The 17,714-nt window shown below is 40.9% G+C and overlaps 1 protein-coding gene across 1 annotated transcript; it reads left to right on the top strand.

Moving 5' to 3' along the window:
- Positions 1–956: 956 nt before the first annotated feature.
- On the top strand, positions 957–1,421 carry LOC138348866 (uncharacterized). Its single transcript, XM_069298460.1, has one exon. It carries the CDS (start codon positions 957–959, stop codon positions 1,419–1,421), a length of 465 nt encoding a protein of 154 aa, XP_069154561.1.
- Positions 1,422–17,714: the final 16,293 nt, after the last annotated feature.

Genomic DNA, 17,714 nt, shown 5'->3' with positions numbered 1-17,714 from the left:
CTACATCCTATGTATAGCAGGTGTTTACACTAGCCTATGAAAGAAATGAAATGAAGTACGTATGAATGAATGAAGTAGAATCAGTGTTTTATAAAGAAGGATCCCTAGTTGAGGTCTCATATGTTGAGCTCTCATTTTATGAAGTCTTGATGTCAAATCCATAATTCCAAGGTCTCATGGCATATGAACAAATGATATGCAATATGTTATGTTCTATATGCACTATGTTATGTGCTATGTGCAAGATGTTATGTGTTGTGTGCAGTATAATAAGTATGATTATACATGTTACTCTCATGGCATGACTTTCCTAATACCAATTTGTAAAGATCACTCACTTTCCTAATCAAAATCTTGAAAGGTCATTAACTTTACTAATCCCAATTTGGCAAGTCCAATGAGTTGACTTTCCTTAATGATGTTGTTAGGAAAGAGCTATTCTTACTCATGCATGTCCTTGGTGTCTGGTGTCTAGAATCCGGGCATGACAAAGTTTGTATCATAGCACTAGGTTAAATTTCGAGGATAATAAGTTCACATCAACCACATCGAGTAGTTTCTAAGTCACGGTAGTGAAGTGCAACACTATTCTGAATTAGAGACTACATGATGCTTAGGAAAACTTCCCTTCTTCGGATCTTATCGTGCCTTTACTAATGTATGATTTTCTAGGTGTTATGTGTGTGTCTAACATCAATTCTTGTTGCTTTTCAGAAAATGAATACTAGGACAACAATTGGTCAAAAGAGACGAGGAGCAGCTGCTGGGGACATTCAAGTTCCACCCCAAGCTCCAATCTAAAGAGTAGCTATGCCGGTAAACCTTCTGGGTTGACTGATGTTAAGGTGAGGGCATATCTAGCCCAGATGGAACAGGCCATCACTATGCACGCCCAGGCCATGACAAACCAGGTCCATCGGTAGAATGTTCAAAGAGAGAATCCACCGGCTCGCAGTATGGCTGACAGGCTGGGAGACTTTAGGAGGATGAATCCTATTATTGTCACAGGGTCTAAGACATCAGAGGATCCTCAAGAGTTTATGGATGAGGTGAGTAAGATCTTGGTGGCTATGGGGGCAAGAAATACTGATAAAGAAGAGTTGACTTCCTATCAACAAAAGGATGTTGCACAGACTTGGTGCAGGATGTGGCAAGATAATTTAGTTTTGGGTGGAGTTCCTGTCACTTGGGAGCTGTTTAACACAACCTTTCTAGCGAGATTCTTCCTCAGAGATATGAGGGAGTCCAAGGTTGAGGATTTTATCAAGCTTAAGCAGGGATCCATGACAGTCAGAAAGTACTCCCTAAAGTTTGTTATTCTATCCAGGTATGCTACTTCCCTTGTATCTAACAACAGGGATGAGAAGAGCAGGTTCCTCACAAGAGTCAACGGAGGTCTGGAGGAGGAGTGCGGTCTGTGATTCTCCATGATATCATGGACCTCTCAAGGTTGATGGTGCATGTCTACAAGGTAGAGTTCGGCTGCAAGAAGAGGGGCATTCTTGAGCTAGGAGGACTAAGACTCAAGATAAGGCAGGTCTCAGCCATGAAGGCCATAGAAATAAGTTTGGCATTCGTGAATAGCCTAGGTTCAAAAAAGGGCAACAGAGTTCAGGGAACTCAAACTCTCGGAGTAGTACAACACCTAGAGGATGCATACCCAATCCTAGGAAGGACAATGGAGGTGAGATGCAGCGTCCCAGAAAGGATTGTGATTAGTGTGGCCGTGCTCACAATTGAGAGTGCAGACAGGGCACTAATGCCTGCTTCGGTTGCGATAAGAGCAGGCATATGGTTAAGGACTTCCCACAGAAAAGAGGTCAGGATGGAGGTAATGCTCAGCCTAGGCCTAATCAACACGATACAGCGGCAGTCGATCCTCGTAAGAGGAATATGTGCTACACCCTGAAGGGAAGGGATGAACAAGAGAATTCCGCTGATGTAGTCACAGGTATGTTGCAAGTGTTCTCGACTTCATTTTATTTTTTACTTGATTCATGGTCTATGCTTTCCTTTGTAACTTCTTTTCTTGCTCTAACTTTCAAGATATTGCCCAAAGTTCTGCATGATCCTATAATGGTTAGTAGGCCTTTTAGAGAGAATGTAAGAACTGATAGAGTATACAAGGATTTCCCAATAGTTGTATGTGGTAAGAATATATGTGCAGACATGGTTGAGTTACCAATGCATGATTTTGATGTTATTCTTTGCATAGACTGGCTTCATAGTTGTTATGCTTGTATGGATTGCCGTAGTAGGGTTGTGAGGTTTTGTTACCCTAATTAAGAAGAGCTAGTCTAGGTGGTGTACAATTCTAGTCGTCCTAATCCCTTTATTTCAAATCTTAAGGCCAATAAATTGATGTCCAAAGGGTTATTATGTCATTTTGTGAGTGTTAATGATTTGGATCATGACATTCATTCCATAGATTCAGTTCCTATAGTGAATGAGTTTCAAGATGTATTTCGTGATGATTTGCCTGGAGTTTCTCCCCCTTGAGAGATTGACTTTGGCATCTATTTAAAACTCGATACTAAACCAATTTTGACTCCCTCCTACAGAATGGCTCCTGCAAAACTCAAAGAGTTGAAGCTGCAATTAAAAGGTCTCACTGGTAAGGGTTTCATTCAGCAAAGCATATCCCCTTAAGGCGCTCTAGTGTTGTTTGTGAAAAAGAAGGATGAAACCCTTAGAATGTGTATCGATTATCGGCAACTTAAAAAAGTCACTATTAAGAAAGTTATCCACTTCCCTGAATAAACGACTTGTTCGACCAACTCCAATGATCTAGCTTCTTTTCAAAAACTGACCTTCATGCAGGGTACCATCAGCTTAGGGTGGTTAAGGTTGTAGGTATCCCAAAGATAGACTTCCGTATATGTTATGATCACTATGAGCTCTTAGTTATATCATTTGGTCTCATGAATCAACCTGCTGCATTTATGGATCTTATGAATAGGGTCTTCTGTGACTACATTTACTCTTTAATCATAGTATTCATTTTTGACATTCTCATCTACTCTAAGACCAAGGAAGAGCATGAAAAGCATTTGAGACTAACATTGCAGGAACTTAGACAACATCAGTTGTATGCCAAATTCAGCAAGTGTGCATTCTCGCAAAGATCAGTGACCTTCCTGGGTCATGTTGTTTCCGGCAAAGGTGTAGAGTTGAACCGAAGAAGACAGAGGCTTCTGAGAACTGGCCAAAACCTCTTACTCTCACAGATATCCATAGCTTCTTAGGATTTGTTGGTTACTACCGTAGGTTTGCGAAGGGCTTTTTTTCCATTACTTCCCTACTAATAGCTTTAACGAAGAAGAAGGCCAAGTTTGAGTGGACAGAGAATTGTGAGAATATTTTCTAAGAGCTCAAGGACAGACTCACTTCAGCCCCGATACCTACTTTACCTAGGTGTGGTGATAGTTTCACTGAATATTGTGATGCATCTAGGGTTGGTTTGGCTTGTGTTCTTATGTAGGGTGGTTAGGTGATAGCTTACGTGTCCAGACAGCTCAAGGTTCATAAGAAGAATTATCCCACTCATGACCTGAAGTTGGAAGCTTTAGTGTTTGCACTTAATTTGTGGAGGCACTACTTGTATGGTGTGCATGTGGATGTGTTCACAGTCCACAAAAGTCTCAAATACATGTTCACACAGAGGGTGTTGAATCTATATCAGCGGAGATGGTTGGAGATTTTGAAGGACTATAACATGAATGTTCACTACCATCACGGTAAGGCTAATGTTGTGGCTGATGCTTTGAGCAGGATGAGCCTGTGAAGTACAGCCCAAGTTGAGGATGGGAAAAAGGAGTTGGCGAAAAATGTACACAGACTGGCAAGACTGGAGTGCAATTGGTTGACTCTGCTAGTGGGGGTGTTTCAGTTTATCCTAGTTCTGAATCATCCTTAGTAGTTGAAGTCAAGGAGAGTTAGCATCTTTATCCGGTGTTGATGGAGCTGAAGGACTCAGTTTTTGTTAAGATGAATGAATCTTTTGCTTTGGGAGATGACAGCATACTTAGGTACCAGGAAAGGTTGTGTTTACAAAATGTGGATGATTTTTGGACCAGGATCATTGCAGCGGCCCATAGTTCCAGATATTCCATACATCCAAGTTCAACCAAGATGTATCATGATGTTAAAGAGAACTATTAGTGGGATAGAATAAAGAAGGACATTACAGATTATGTGGTCAAATGTCCTAATTATCAATAGGTTAAGGCAGAACATCTTAAGTTTTGCGTTCTTACTCAAATTTTTTAGGTTCCCACTTGGAAGTGGGATTCCATTAACATGGACTTTGGAGTCGGTCTTCCAAGAACTAGGAGACAGCATGACTCCATATGGGTTATTGTGGACAGGGTGACTAAGTCTGCCCTGTTTATCCCTGTGAAGTGTTCTTACAGAGCTGAGGATTATGCGAGTCTCTACATTGATGAGATTGTGAGATGGCATGGTATTCCTTTGTCTATTATTTCAGATAGAAGAGCTCAGTTTACTTCACATTTATGGAGATCTTTCCATAAGAGCTTCGGCACGCAGGTAAAGCTTTGTACTGTCTTTCATCCTCGGATTGATGGAGTGGTAGAGTGCACCATTCAGACATTAGAAGATATGTTGAGAGCATGTGTGATTGATTTCAGGGATAGCTTGGATGACCATCTGCCTTTGTTAGAGTTCTCGTATAATAATATCTATCACATTAACATTTTGATGGCACCGTTTTAGGCACTGTATGGTAGGAGGTGTATATCTCTAGTTGGGTGGTTCAAGGTTGGAGAGTCATCCATTTTGGGTCCAGAGATCATTCATGAGGCCCTAGAGAAGGTTAGAGTGATTAGGGACAGGGTGGCTATTGCTTACACTCGGTAGAAGACATATGCAGACAATAGAAAATGACCCTTAGAGTTTGATGTTGGTGACAAGGTCTATCTAAATATATCGCCTATAAAGGGGTGATGAGGTTTGGAAGGAAGGGGAAGTTGAGTTCGAGGTATGTTAGGCCATACGAGATCCTATATTGTGTGGGTGAGGTGGCCTATGAGTTGGCCTTATAGGCGGAGCTAGCTTCTGTCCATCTAGTCTTTCATGTATCCGTGGTAAAGAAGTTCCTAGGTGATCCAACATTGATTCTACATGTGTAAGGTTTGGGGGTTTATGAAGACTTGTCCTATGATGAGGTACCTGTTGAGAACTTAGATAGACAGATCAAGCGGCTGAGGAACAAGAAGATTGCCACAGTGAAGGTATTGTGGAGAAATCATCTTTTTGAGGGTGCTATATTGGAGGCTGAGGCCGATATAAGATCCCGCTAGCCTCATCTTTTCAGGTCTTCAAGTTAGACTTCCTACTCTTAAGTGTAAGTTTCCTTATCTCACCATTTTTGTTGTTATTGCTTCACTATGTATAGTGATTACCTTATGATTTGACGGGCATTACGCTAGATAGTAGTAGTGTAATTCAGGGACAAATGTTCCTGGGGGGGGGGATAAAGTAACAACCCAAAAACTGATAAGATAAAAAATTCTCAATGTGTCAAGAATGCGTTTGATTAGACCAGGTTTCACACGGATTGATGCGCGTAGCACCAGACCTCGGACCTTTGCAACATCCAAGCCAACTAACTTGGGGAGTTTGTTGATCTAGGAAAGGTTGAATCCAATGTTGAAGGAATGTATTAAAATGATTTATATTTAATCTATTTAATTAATTATTAATTATTATTCCAAGATACACCGTCAGGTTCATAACATTCATCCGAAAACTAGGATTGTTTCCCCTTCCGCATGCCCTGGTCACTAGCTCCCAATGAATTGTAGGTTGGGTATGATTACTGATAGGCTTAGGTATATGTTATGTTTTCGTGATTGATATGATTATGTTTGTGTACTGGTAATCGTATGAGAGACAACCATGTATTCGAAATTAGGTGAAAGTGTGTTCTTGTGCAATTTTGTTACAATTAATGAGGTTCTCCGATTAAGGCTTCAATTTAAAAATGTTTTGGTTGTCATTTTATGTGCATAAACCTATGTAAATCGTGATGTTAATTAAAATTAAAGTGTGACTGATTTAAGTATCAATCTTTTGGCTAAACGAATCGATGAACAATACACACCAAAATTTATTAAATGATCTACAAATTACCCTATGAATTCAAGTGCAAATGGTGAAGAAAGTGAGCTGAAAAATGTGACAAAATTTCCAGCATATTATACGTTTTTTTTATAAACACAGATGAATAAATCTGGAAATTTAAATGGGTATAAATTAGGCGAGGTCATTAGGAATCGAACTCGCGATCTCACTCTTGAAAAGCACTAAAACGTGAAAAGCAAAATGAGGTCACGGGGGATTGATCTTGGGTGTGTTGGCTTAAAATTAAAGTACAAATAAATAAATAAAAATAAAATGTTGGGTGTGGGAATTGAACCCAAAACCTTCAGGCAGCAACTGGAAGCAAAGGAAAAATAAAATAAAAGGACTAAGGAGTGGGAATCGAATCCACGACCTCAAAGATGTGAAGGAGAGTAAAGGAGAAAGGGAAAATAAAAATAAAATAAATGTGTGGCGTGGGAATCGAACCCACGACCTCTTAGGCGGCTTTAAGGAGGAGAGTAAAACAAAAATAAAGGGGGAGGCTGTTACGCTCAAACTTACTTATCAAATAAGAAGCAAAGCAGTCGTGTCAAGTAAATAACCCAACTAGTGAGGTTAAGATCGTTCCCACGAGGAAATTAGTTTAGACTTAACTTCAATCTACTATTACTATTATTCAGTCAATTACTTCCTTGGAAAGCAAAAATGATAAAAGGGGGGTTTTCTATTTCTAAGTAAATGAAAATAACTAGCCAAATTGAAAGAGACACTTAAAAGCTTCAAATGTTTGAGTTTAATCAATTGATGAAAGTAACTAGGGTTTACGTGTTCCCCACAGGTTCATAACTTGATAAGTCTAACTATAATAATTCTTTCCTAGTATCTTGCATGCAAAGTGATAAGTTATGTATTTCTAAATCCTTGGTCCGGCATCTAGAAAATTTCACTCCGCACATTTATCCAGCTACGGGTTTTGCTATACTAACCCTTATCATTACCTAATATTAAGCATCATATTCAATATTTGACTAAGTTATTATCTCGTACCAATCAATACTAGCCTATTAGATAGTATACACCAAATCTATGTACATAATTCTTTTCCTATTATCTACCTCCTTGGTCCGGCAAGTAGCATTTAGGCGAGTTCTAACGTTGGCCATCCGTTAAAATACATCTAAGCGAAAGAATTATCCATAAATGCAAGACACTATTCTAGAATTGTTATTTTAGCTAAGTTTTACCTCATTATTCTCCTATGGTTCCCACAACCCTAGCTATGGAGTTTATTTACCCATAGTCATAATTACAATATTCAAATATGTGATATAAGAATTCATGCACTTACTTCTATGAGAAAGATTAAATTTCGATAGTTTACTTGATTAATCAGCAAAATTCACCAACAATTAATGATAAAAGTATGAAAATAATCAAGAATCTCAAAATAATCAATAAGCTCTCAAAGAGTCCATAAAAATAATGAAAAGTCTAACAATATTCAAGGGTCTAACAATGATCAAGAGCCTAAAAATGATCAAAGGCCTAACAAAATAATCCAAAGTCTAACCTCCAAAACGAGGTTTTTCGAACTTTTTATAAAAAATAAAAAACCTAATTACATAAGGACTCAATTTGCTGGAAATCTGTCAAAACACGCCTAGGTCGACGGACCTCGCAACGGATCGTCGTGGTCACGACAGATCGTAACGGACTCCGTCGTCCCATACTTTTGCATTCTTCCACGGCTCTCTCCATTACCCTCGACGGCAGGTATGACGGATCGTCACTGGCACAACAGTACGTCGAGGGTCTCCGTTACAAAACACTTGAACTCTTTGAATATGGGTAATGGGACTACTTCTCTGATCTTCATGAAGAACCTGCAAGACGGACCATCATGGCTACGACGGTCCATCACGCTTTCCATAACCACACACTTGGTCAGACTTCCCCATCTTCCATCAGCAGTTGCACTACGCTGCCACCTACGGACCGTCACGAGCATGACGGACCGTCACAAGCTCCGTAGGTGGTCTCTTCTGCATTTAATCGCTCAAAAACCTCCGCATTCATCTTTGGACAGATTTCCTGCAAATAAGGATAAACTTATACAAAAATTAACATAAAAAGGCTTTTGACACACTAAACTTAAGGAAAAAGTATTAATAATACCGTGAAACCACGATATATCAACACCCTCAACTTAACTTCGTTGTTAGTCCTCAAGCGACGCACTATGACTCAATACAAAATCTTTGTACAATAGTATTCATGTTTTATCCTTTGCAATCATTTAGCTATCAATCCTGATTAATCTCATCATTTTTATGCATGATATCACTATTAGACTGGAATTATGTGGAATCAGACAATGACACAGACTCACCATGCACTAACACCTGTCCTCTTCAATTTCTCACCGAGGTGTTAATATTTTCGGTATTGCAACTAGTGTCCTTATTTTCAAACAAAATCCTCATTTTTCACACAATGATTTAAGTTTGAGTATAAGGATTACTTTTCAACACTCACTCTTAGAACAAATTCAAACTCATTCATATCTATTTCCATATGCTTGCCCTTATTTTCACTACTTTAAATTCTCTATACAACCCTTAGGATCACGATAGGACTTTCTTAGCCTGTAACATATGCTCAGGGTCAGGTAGGGTATATTTAGGTATATTGTACTGACTTTTTCCCCTCCTTGACATATCGACTAAACATACCATTTTCAATCATTTTATTTTACCCACTTTCCCATATTCTTTCACCTTGCTATTTTCCCTTTTTTCTTCATTTGTGTAAGTGACTCTCTTCTTTTCTTGCTTGTATTTCTTGTAAAAAAAAATTTAATTTTCTTTCAACTAATTCTTGAGTCACTTTACTTTTGTTCTTTCTCTCTCTTTGTTCTTTCAACCCCACTCTCCAGAGCATTCCTCATAATAGCCACCCTCAACTCATGGTTTTTCCACGAGTCAAAGTACACAATACCTAAAGTTCGGTCGGTGCCATAAAAAGGTTGTTTACTGCATTATCCACCCTTAACTTATGCTTTTGGCATAAGCTGAGGTGCACATGTCCAAGGAGGGACAAGGGCCAACACATTATTCCAAGAAAAGAACAGTTGGGGTGAAAAAGAAAGGTCTAATTTAAGCTCAAATTATTTGGATCAAAGAAGTATAGATTTCATTTGGTTTTCTTTTATTTATGCTAAAAATGGGCTAATATTGAATAAGGGTCTACGATCCTTTCCTAATTGTCTACTACAGCTTACTTTTAGCAGGACTAACCAGGCAAGTTCTAGCACAGTACAAATAGTGGACTATTCAAATCTTCCTCACACTCACTTAACATCTCATCACTCTACCAGATTATCCGACACCTAGTTTGAATATTAGACTTAGGGTGATGCAGTGGTGTACCTTTATGTCATGCTTAGAGCCACACATTTATCAATTACTATGCCTAGTCATGCATCATTTTCCATTTTATCAGGATATCATTTTAGCCATCATGCTCTAGAATTAAACTATGTACACAAGATATAGGCATGCTGGTTCAATAGAAAAAGTAATCAGTCTCTTAGGAAAAAGAACACAGGCAAAAAAACCCCAAAAGAGGATAGTGAATTGGCTACTCAGACTTCACCCTAGCACTCACTTTCCATTTACCCCACGCCCAACAAAAAGACACGCAAGTGTCCCCAATTCATAAAAAATTGAAATACTAGAGTTGTAGATAAAGAAAACCTGGAGCGCAAAGCACTGACGATCAGCAAGCTGGTGGGTTCGGTTCCCCGCAACCCACTAACTCTGTAGTCTAGACATCCTCAGTGGTGTCCTCAGCATCAACATCACTATCAGTAGTACCTCCCTCTATCTCCGTAGTTCTTGAGCTAGAAGCCCCAGCAGCTAACTCTCATACTCTCATCTGACGCGCCTCTTCCTCAGCAAGCGAGGCTCTCCTTGCAGCCTCCATCTCACGGTGCTCCATCTTCTGTGCTCGCGCCTCATCCTCCTCTCGACCCTTACGCCTCTTTGCATTCTCTCTAGGGGGAGGTGGTTGAATATCTTATGTGGGGAATAGGTCCGCCATCACTGTGTCTTCAGCAGGAAGGGGCCTCACACTCAGGCACCCTAGCCTCTAAGATCATATCAATATCGGCGTGAAGACTATCGACCGCAGCCTAAAGGGTCGACAAATCTACCGGAGGTGCTGCGCGGGCTAGCACCCGCAACACAAAAGCGTCCAAGCACTGATGAACCTCTACGATCTTCCGCTCTGTGTGCTGGATGATTCTCCACTCCAAGCGCTCTTCTGCCCGGCAATAGACCTTTCCATCCAAGGCTGGATATGATGCAGAAGTGTAGCCATTTGCGCCTCTAATTTCTAGACCCTAGCAAGCGGGACAAGATAGGGTAAAAGGGCTGAGCGAGAGGAGCTCGGGTCATTGCTACTAATCGAGATAGACTAGACCGGGGTAGTGTCAGTGGAAGCCTCCTGCGTAGCCGTGAGAGCTTGTGCTATCGTATCATCCAGATTGTCACCAAGTGGAGGAAACTCTGGACGGGGCCCTCTGCGTTGAGCCAACTCATTGGCCTCATCCGTGATGAGGCCGATATCAACAGTGCCCAGAGAGGTCTTGAGCTGATGAATGTGCCATATAGGCACACCTGCGTACATGCATAGAGAAATTATCATGCATGGGAAAGGGTAAGTAGTTGTGACCTTAAAATCCCTCTCGTGCATGACCTCCTGTAGAAGCCATGCAAAATCAACCTCAAACCCGGCTATCATCACCGCCATCAGTACTGCTTGATCCCATGTGACGATATTATAAGCGGTTGTGGGGGAAAGGCAGTGGCGGACAATCAACCACAATAACTTTGCCGTGAAAGTTAGGTTTGCCTTCTTGATTGACCCCTTCGGCTCGGTCACCAAGTCGGCACCCTCTCCATCAACGGACAAGTGAAGGGCCATCCACCTCTTGGTGGTCTTTCTCAGCGATGGCTCACGCAGAAATTGGTCATCTTAAACAATCTGCCATCTGTAGTCAAACTCGGCAGTGAGAGGGGTCTGATTAGCATCAACATTCTTGTCGTATAGAAACCGACAAATGGCACGTAAGGAGATATCAACCTGAATGCCACGTACTCGGACTTGCTCAAGTGGGGTAAGTTTGGCGGGGGCAGCACGCCTATCAATCTGTGATCAGAGAGCCATTACGTAGGATGCGTAGAACTCTCGGACCAGCTCTTCACAATAACGTCCCAAAGGACGCGGTGTCCACTCCAGTCAATGTATGGTGAAAAGATTGTGGATCTCAAGCATCGTCGGGAGACTTCCCGTAAGGACCCGCCGCTCCAATGTAAGTGTCCGAGTCATAACTCCTTTGTCATTCAAGAACTTCTCATCGGAATAGACTTGAAACTACCCCTTGACACACCACCGGTTGGGCTGGTTAGTAACAGGGGTGAGAGCACAAGCTGGTGAACCGGGTATGGAATACGAACTGTCAGCCTCATTAAACAAGGCCGACAATGCAGCGGTAGCGGGTGCGAGAACCTCAGAAGATCCAGAGGACTCCTCCAAGCACGAAACTCCTAAGGATCCAGACGCTCCTTCTTCATTAGTGGCTGACCCATAAGGTATGCCGGTCAGTGTGCGCTCCTCATCTGACTGGGAGGCAGTGACTACACCAGACGCCACCTTTTTGGGTGTGGCTCTGGCAGCACGTACAGCACGAGATGGGGTGGAAGTGCCTGGGAGAACGTACTCGGGGTCATGCTCATCATTAAAGCCAATGACCAGGCGGGCAGACGGGGCGACAGACTTTGATCGCCCGCGTGCGTAGACTCGATCTTGTTTTGGTGCCATAATAGATAGTACCTGTAAAGGATCAATATTTGTACTAGAAGGAGCAAACAAGACAAGCAAAACCACGCAAAATAAATAAAAAAATGAAAATGTAATGACATTGCTATATTAAAAGTGAAACACAATGGACCAGGTGATGGCTCGTCGTGTGTACGACAGACCGTCATTGGGTCCGTCGTGTGTACAACGGACCATCATTGGGTCCGTCGTGTCTTACTTAGACTATGTTTATATGGAGAACCCTGAAGGAGAGTCTCCGACAAGTATGACGGTATACGCAGGACGGACCCGTCACAGGTACGACGATCAATCGTAGGTGTCCGTCAGAGGACACTTGAAAAAAATATGGAGACCCTTAGGAGAGGGGTCTCGGACCAGCATAATGGTCATGCAGGACGGACCGTCGATGGTATGACGTTCCATCGTAGTTTTCCGTAAGAGGACATTGGAAAAAGTTTGGACACCCTTAAGAGAGGGATCTCTGACTGTCATAACAGTTATGTAGGATGGACCATCATGGCTACGACGGTCCATCAGAGTTTTTTGTTGGAGGACACTTAGACAAAGTGAGAGACCCTTAGGAACAGGGTCTCTGACAACCAGAACGGTTGTGCAGGACGGACCGTCGTGGGAATGACGGTCCGTCGCATATGTCCATTGTGGACACTTTTAAAAAATGAGAGACCCTTAGGAATAGGGTCTCTGACAACCAGAATCAGTGTGCAGCACGGACCGTCGTGGGAACGGCGGTCTATCGCATGTGTCTGTTATGGACACTTGGAGAAAATTGGACCGTGGGGTGTTAGGGCTGTTGAAACGGACCAAATGACGATCCATCGTGGGTACGATGGTCCGTCATCACGGTCTCGTTCTGTAACTAACTGACAGAACAAGGGATGCCCCATTCATCCCTTATGACCCAAGTAGAATGGGTAGTGGTTTATCTTACATTTTTCTAACCCAAATACCTAGAAACTAGCCATGCTAAAGCACATATTTCTAGGGTTTTAACACGGCAATTTCGAGGATTTTTAACCTAGGTCAGACAGAATTTTACTAAAGAATGAACATATCAAGAAGAACTAGACTAATACTAATTGATAAACAAAAATGCAATATAAAGAGTAGAAATTAGAGACACATACCTGAGAATTTGAGAAAAACAAGAGGGAAAGGTACTTGGTGATCAAGTAGACACCCACAGCAGCAGCTCCGACTAGTAGATGATGAATTTTAGGAATTTGGAGAATTTGGGGAAAATAATTGGTTGTAAGAGTGACGGGTATGATCTTTGAAAGTTGAAAAGGGAGGGAAATGGAAAAAAAGGATGAAAGAATGGGGTGAAATGAAGGGGTGTGGGTTTTAAATTATGAATTTTTTAAAAACCCCAGCCGGGTCAGGTCGGGTATGCTTCATTAATGACGTGATGATTCCACGATGATGGTCCGTATCAATAGTGACGGTACATCGTTGGTTCGGTCTCGTGTGCCCTAGTTTGAAAATAACAGAAAGATGTACGTGGAACGACAGATTCGTGTGACGGTCCATCACAGGATCAATAGTTCATCACTGTATATATCAGTGACTGCTTCAAAGTAATTTTCTGCAGAATTTCCTTGTGATGTGCATCCAAATTTAAAACCCATTAGTAAAAAATGCTACCATTACTAAAAATAAAAAATAACTATAAGTATTGGGTTTCCTCCCAACAAGCGCCTGATTTAACGTCGCGGCACGACTGAGGACACTTGATTACGTAGCCTTCATCAAGATTGTATGCCTCTATCGCTTCATTCACCGATGCAGTATGCCAAAAATAGAGTTTTATTCGTTCTCTATTCACCTCAAACCGCACTCCATCCTTGGTTTTTTACTCAACTGCTCCATGAGGGAATACTTGGGTAATTAAGTAAGCGCCAGTCTGTTTGGACTTGAGCTTTTTCGGAAGCCAAGGCAACCTAGAACTGTCTAAAAGCACCAAATCCCCAACCATAAACTCTTGTTTTTCACTTTTTTGTTCATTCTCCTTCTTCATATTTTCTTTGTGGGATATGGAAGATACCTATTTGAGCTCACCACTCTACCTCATGGACCTACAAATTTTGAAGGTCGCTTCTTCATTGTTCAACCGATATTTCATCTACCCCTTTTCCATATCAACTAAGGCTCTACCTCTATCAAGGAATGGCCTCCCAAGAATAATAGGTACTTCAAAATCTACTTCACAATCAAGAATAACAAAATTTGCCTAAAATATGAACGGCTCCACTTTTACTAGCACATCGTGGAGTATCCCTATATGACTTTTCACTATTCGATCAGCCATCAGTAGCCCCATCGCAGTGGGTTTTGGGTCACCCAAACCTAACTTCTTGTAAATCAAGAGGGGCATGAGATTTATGCTTGCCCCCAGATCACATAATGCTTTTGCGAAATGTAATGACCCGACTGTACAAGGAATAGTGAACGCACCTAGATCTTCTTTATTTCATACGAGAGATCTTGTAGCAATAGCACTACAATGTTGTGTTCTATCATCATCCTCGAAAGTGACCGATCTTTTCTTTGTAACCGAATCTTTCATAAACATGGCCTAACTACGCATTTGTTCTAGGGCTACTACCAAACGGACATTGATAGAAAGCTGCTTAAGCATTGTTATAAAACGCCGATATTTACCATCCTCGGTCTTTTTCACTAATCTTTGAGGGAAGTGTGGTGGTGGTCTATGCATGGTAAATACCTTCATAGGGACTTCTACATTTTTTCCAGTGCTATCTTCTGCTTCACCACTACCCTTTACAGCCTTATCATTATCCTTTCACACCTTTTCCTCATTAGACGGCATAGGTGGGTCAATGATTTGATTACCACCCAGAGTAGTGATTTCCATACAGTGTGCATCACGGATTTTTTACGGTGTTTCTAGGAAGAGTGCCCGGTTGCCTTGTGTTCACAGTCGCAGAAAATTGGGTCATTTGCAACTCGATCTGCTTAATCGATATTGCATGTGTATCAACTTTTTGTCCAATACCCGCTAAATCACTCCTTAACTCTTTAATTTTCTCATCACTAGCATCGAACCTCCTCATCATTTTCTGCAACATATCCTCAACTAGTGCCATACTATCTCCACCATCCCTAGGAGTAACATCACGATTTTGAGGAGAGACATAGGGCCCATTCCTATCAATTCTGTTACCCTAGTTACCCCTGTTGAAGTTGTTGTCACAGTTGTAGTTTCCATCTCGGACATAATAACCCTCACGTTTATAGTTACCATAGATCCGACCTTGGTTCCCTTGACCGTGGCACGAATTATCCTAATTTGAGCCTTCGGTACTCACTCGGAAACCTCTCGTCTGCTCATTTACTGCATAGGAATCCTCCGTATAATAGTATTCATCATTAGGTGATGGTGGTTTAGACAAGTAGTTAAGTGCATTTATCTTTTCTGCACCCCCATGAAATGTTTTAGTACCAACCCAAGATGAGTTCTTATCTGAGCCATTTCTTCACGAATGTGATCTTTTGCTGGGTTGTGATTGGACTGCACTGCGAAGGTATTTCTCCCTCTATCTGATTTCCTAGTACACCAAGCTTTATTGTTCCGGGAGATTTTCTCTAATTTTTCAGCTATCTCAACATAAGGACACTCCCCATAAGATCCACCTGCTATAGTGTCCAACACCGCTTTATTATTATCATCGTGTCCCCGATAAAAGTATTCCTTCAGTGACTCATCATCTATATGGTGATTTGAGATGCTTCTCAAGAACGAGGTAAATCTATCCCAAGAACTACTAACTGACTCTCCTGGTAGTGACACAAAGTTTTTCACTGTCTTTGTGGTTTATTTTCTTGTAGACCGAGTAATAGCTTCTAAGAAACATCCCTTTGTTTGTTCCAAGTGAAAATTGAGTTGTATGGGAGCTCAGTGAACCAAATAGCAGCCTCTCCCATCAGTGAGAGAGGAAACACTCTAAGCCCTATTACATCCAAGTCCAAGTCAAGCCTCCCTACACAGCTTTTACACACTGCCCTAACCTTAGATATATGGTCATGTGGATCCTCAGAAGGTATCCCTGAAAACAAACCTCTAGCAGTGATCATTTGCATCAGGCTACTAGTTACCACAAAGGTATGGCCTGGTGGTAGAGGGGGCAAAACAAGTGGCCCATCAGAGTCTGCTATATTGTCATAGCCTCTGTAGTATTCTTGGGGCCGTGGTGCAGGATTTTTTCCCCTCTGTTGGTGATCACCCGGAGCATCGGGTAACAACTGACCAGGAACATCAATCGGAGATGAGATGTTCTGGTTTGGATCATCATCGTTGATTCCCATGTTTCGATTCATGTTGCGTAGTGTACGCTCTAATTCGTGATCGTAGGGAAATAAGGGTTATCTTCCTCTCCGTGTATTTGGCATACAATCAGGGTGGTTCTTCAAGAATCAAAAACAATAAAACAAAGTAAGATCAAGAAAATATCAACTAAACTATAGTAATAAGTTTAAGTTAATCTAAAAGCTACTTTCCCCGGCAACGGCGCCAAAATTTGAACGCTCAAACTTACTTTTCAAATAAGAAGTAAAGCGGTCGTGTCAAGTAAATAACCCAACTAGTGAGGTTAGGATCGTTCCCACGAGGAAAATAGTTTAGACTTAACTTCAATCTATTATTACTATTGTTCAGTCAATTACTTCCTTGGAAAGCAAAAATACTAAAAGGGGGGATTTCTACTTCTAAATAATTGAAAGAGACACTTAACAGCGTCAAATGTTGGAGTTTAATAAATTAATGAATGTAACTAGGGTTTACGTATTTCCAACAGGTTCATAACTTCATAAGTCTAACTATAATAATTATTTCCTTGTATCTTGCATGCAAAGTGATAAGTTATGTATTTCTAAATCCATTGTCCAGCATCTAGAAAATTTCACTCCGCACCTTGGTCCGGCTATGGGTGTTTCTATACTAAACCTTATCTTTACCTCATATTAAGCATCGTATTCGATATTTGACTAAGTTATTACCTCGTACTAATCAATACTATCCTATTAGATAGTATACACTAAATCTATGTTGATAATTCTTTTTCTATTATCTACCTCCTTGGTCCGGCAAGTAGCATTAAGGTGAGTTCTAACGTTGGCCATCCGTTAAAGAGACTTCTAAGCGAAAGGATTATCAATACATGCAAGACACTATTCTAGAATTGTTATTTTAGTTAAGTTTTACCTCATTAGTAACCTATGGTTCCCACAACCCTAGCTTTGGATTTTAGTTACCCATAGTCATAATTACAATATTCAAATATGTGATATAAGAATTCATGCACTTACTTCGATGAGAAAAATAAAAATATGAAAGTTCACTTGATTAATCAGCAAGAGTCACCAACAATCAATGATAAAAGTCTAAAAATATTCAAGAATCTCAAAATAATCAATAATCTCTCAAAGAGTCTAAAAAATAATCAAGAGTCTCACAATATTCAAGGGTCTAACAATGATCAAGAGTCTAACAATAATCAAAGGCCTAACAAAATAATCAAGAGTCTAACTTTCAAAATGAGGTTTTTCCAACTATTTATAAAAAAAACTAATTACATAAGGACTCTATTTGCGGGAAATCGGTCAAAATGCGATTAGGTCGACGGACCTCGCGATGGATCATCGTGGTAACGATGGACCATAATGGCCTTCATCGTCCCATACTTGTGCAG

This window comes from Solanum lycopersicum, chromosome 5, assembly GCF_036512215.1.
Source record: "Solanum lycopersicum chromosome 5, SLM_r2.1".
Lineage (NCBI taxonomy): Eukaryota > Viridiplantae > Streptophyta > Magnoliopsida > Solanales > Solanaceae > Solanum > Solanum lycopersicum.
Note: the sequence above shows the minus strand (reverse complement) of the source record. Positions and strands in the feature narration are given on the sequence as shown.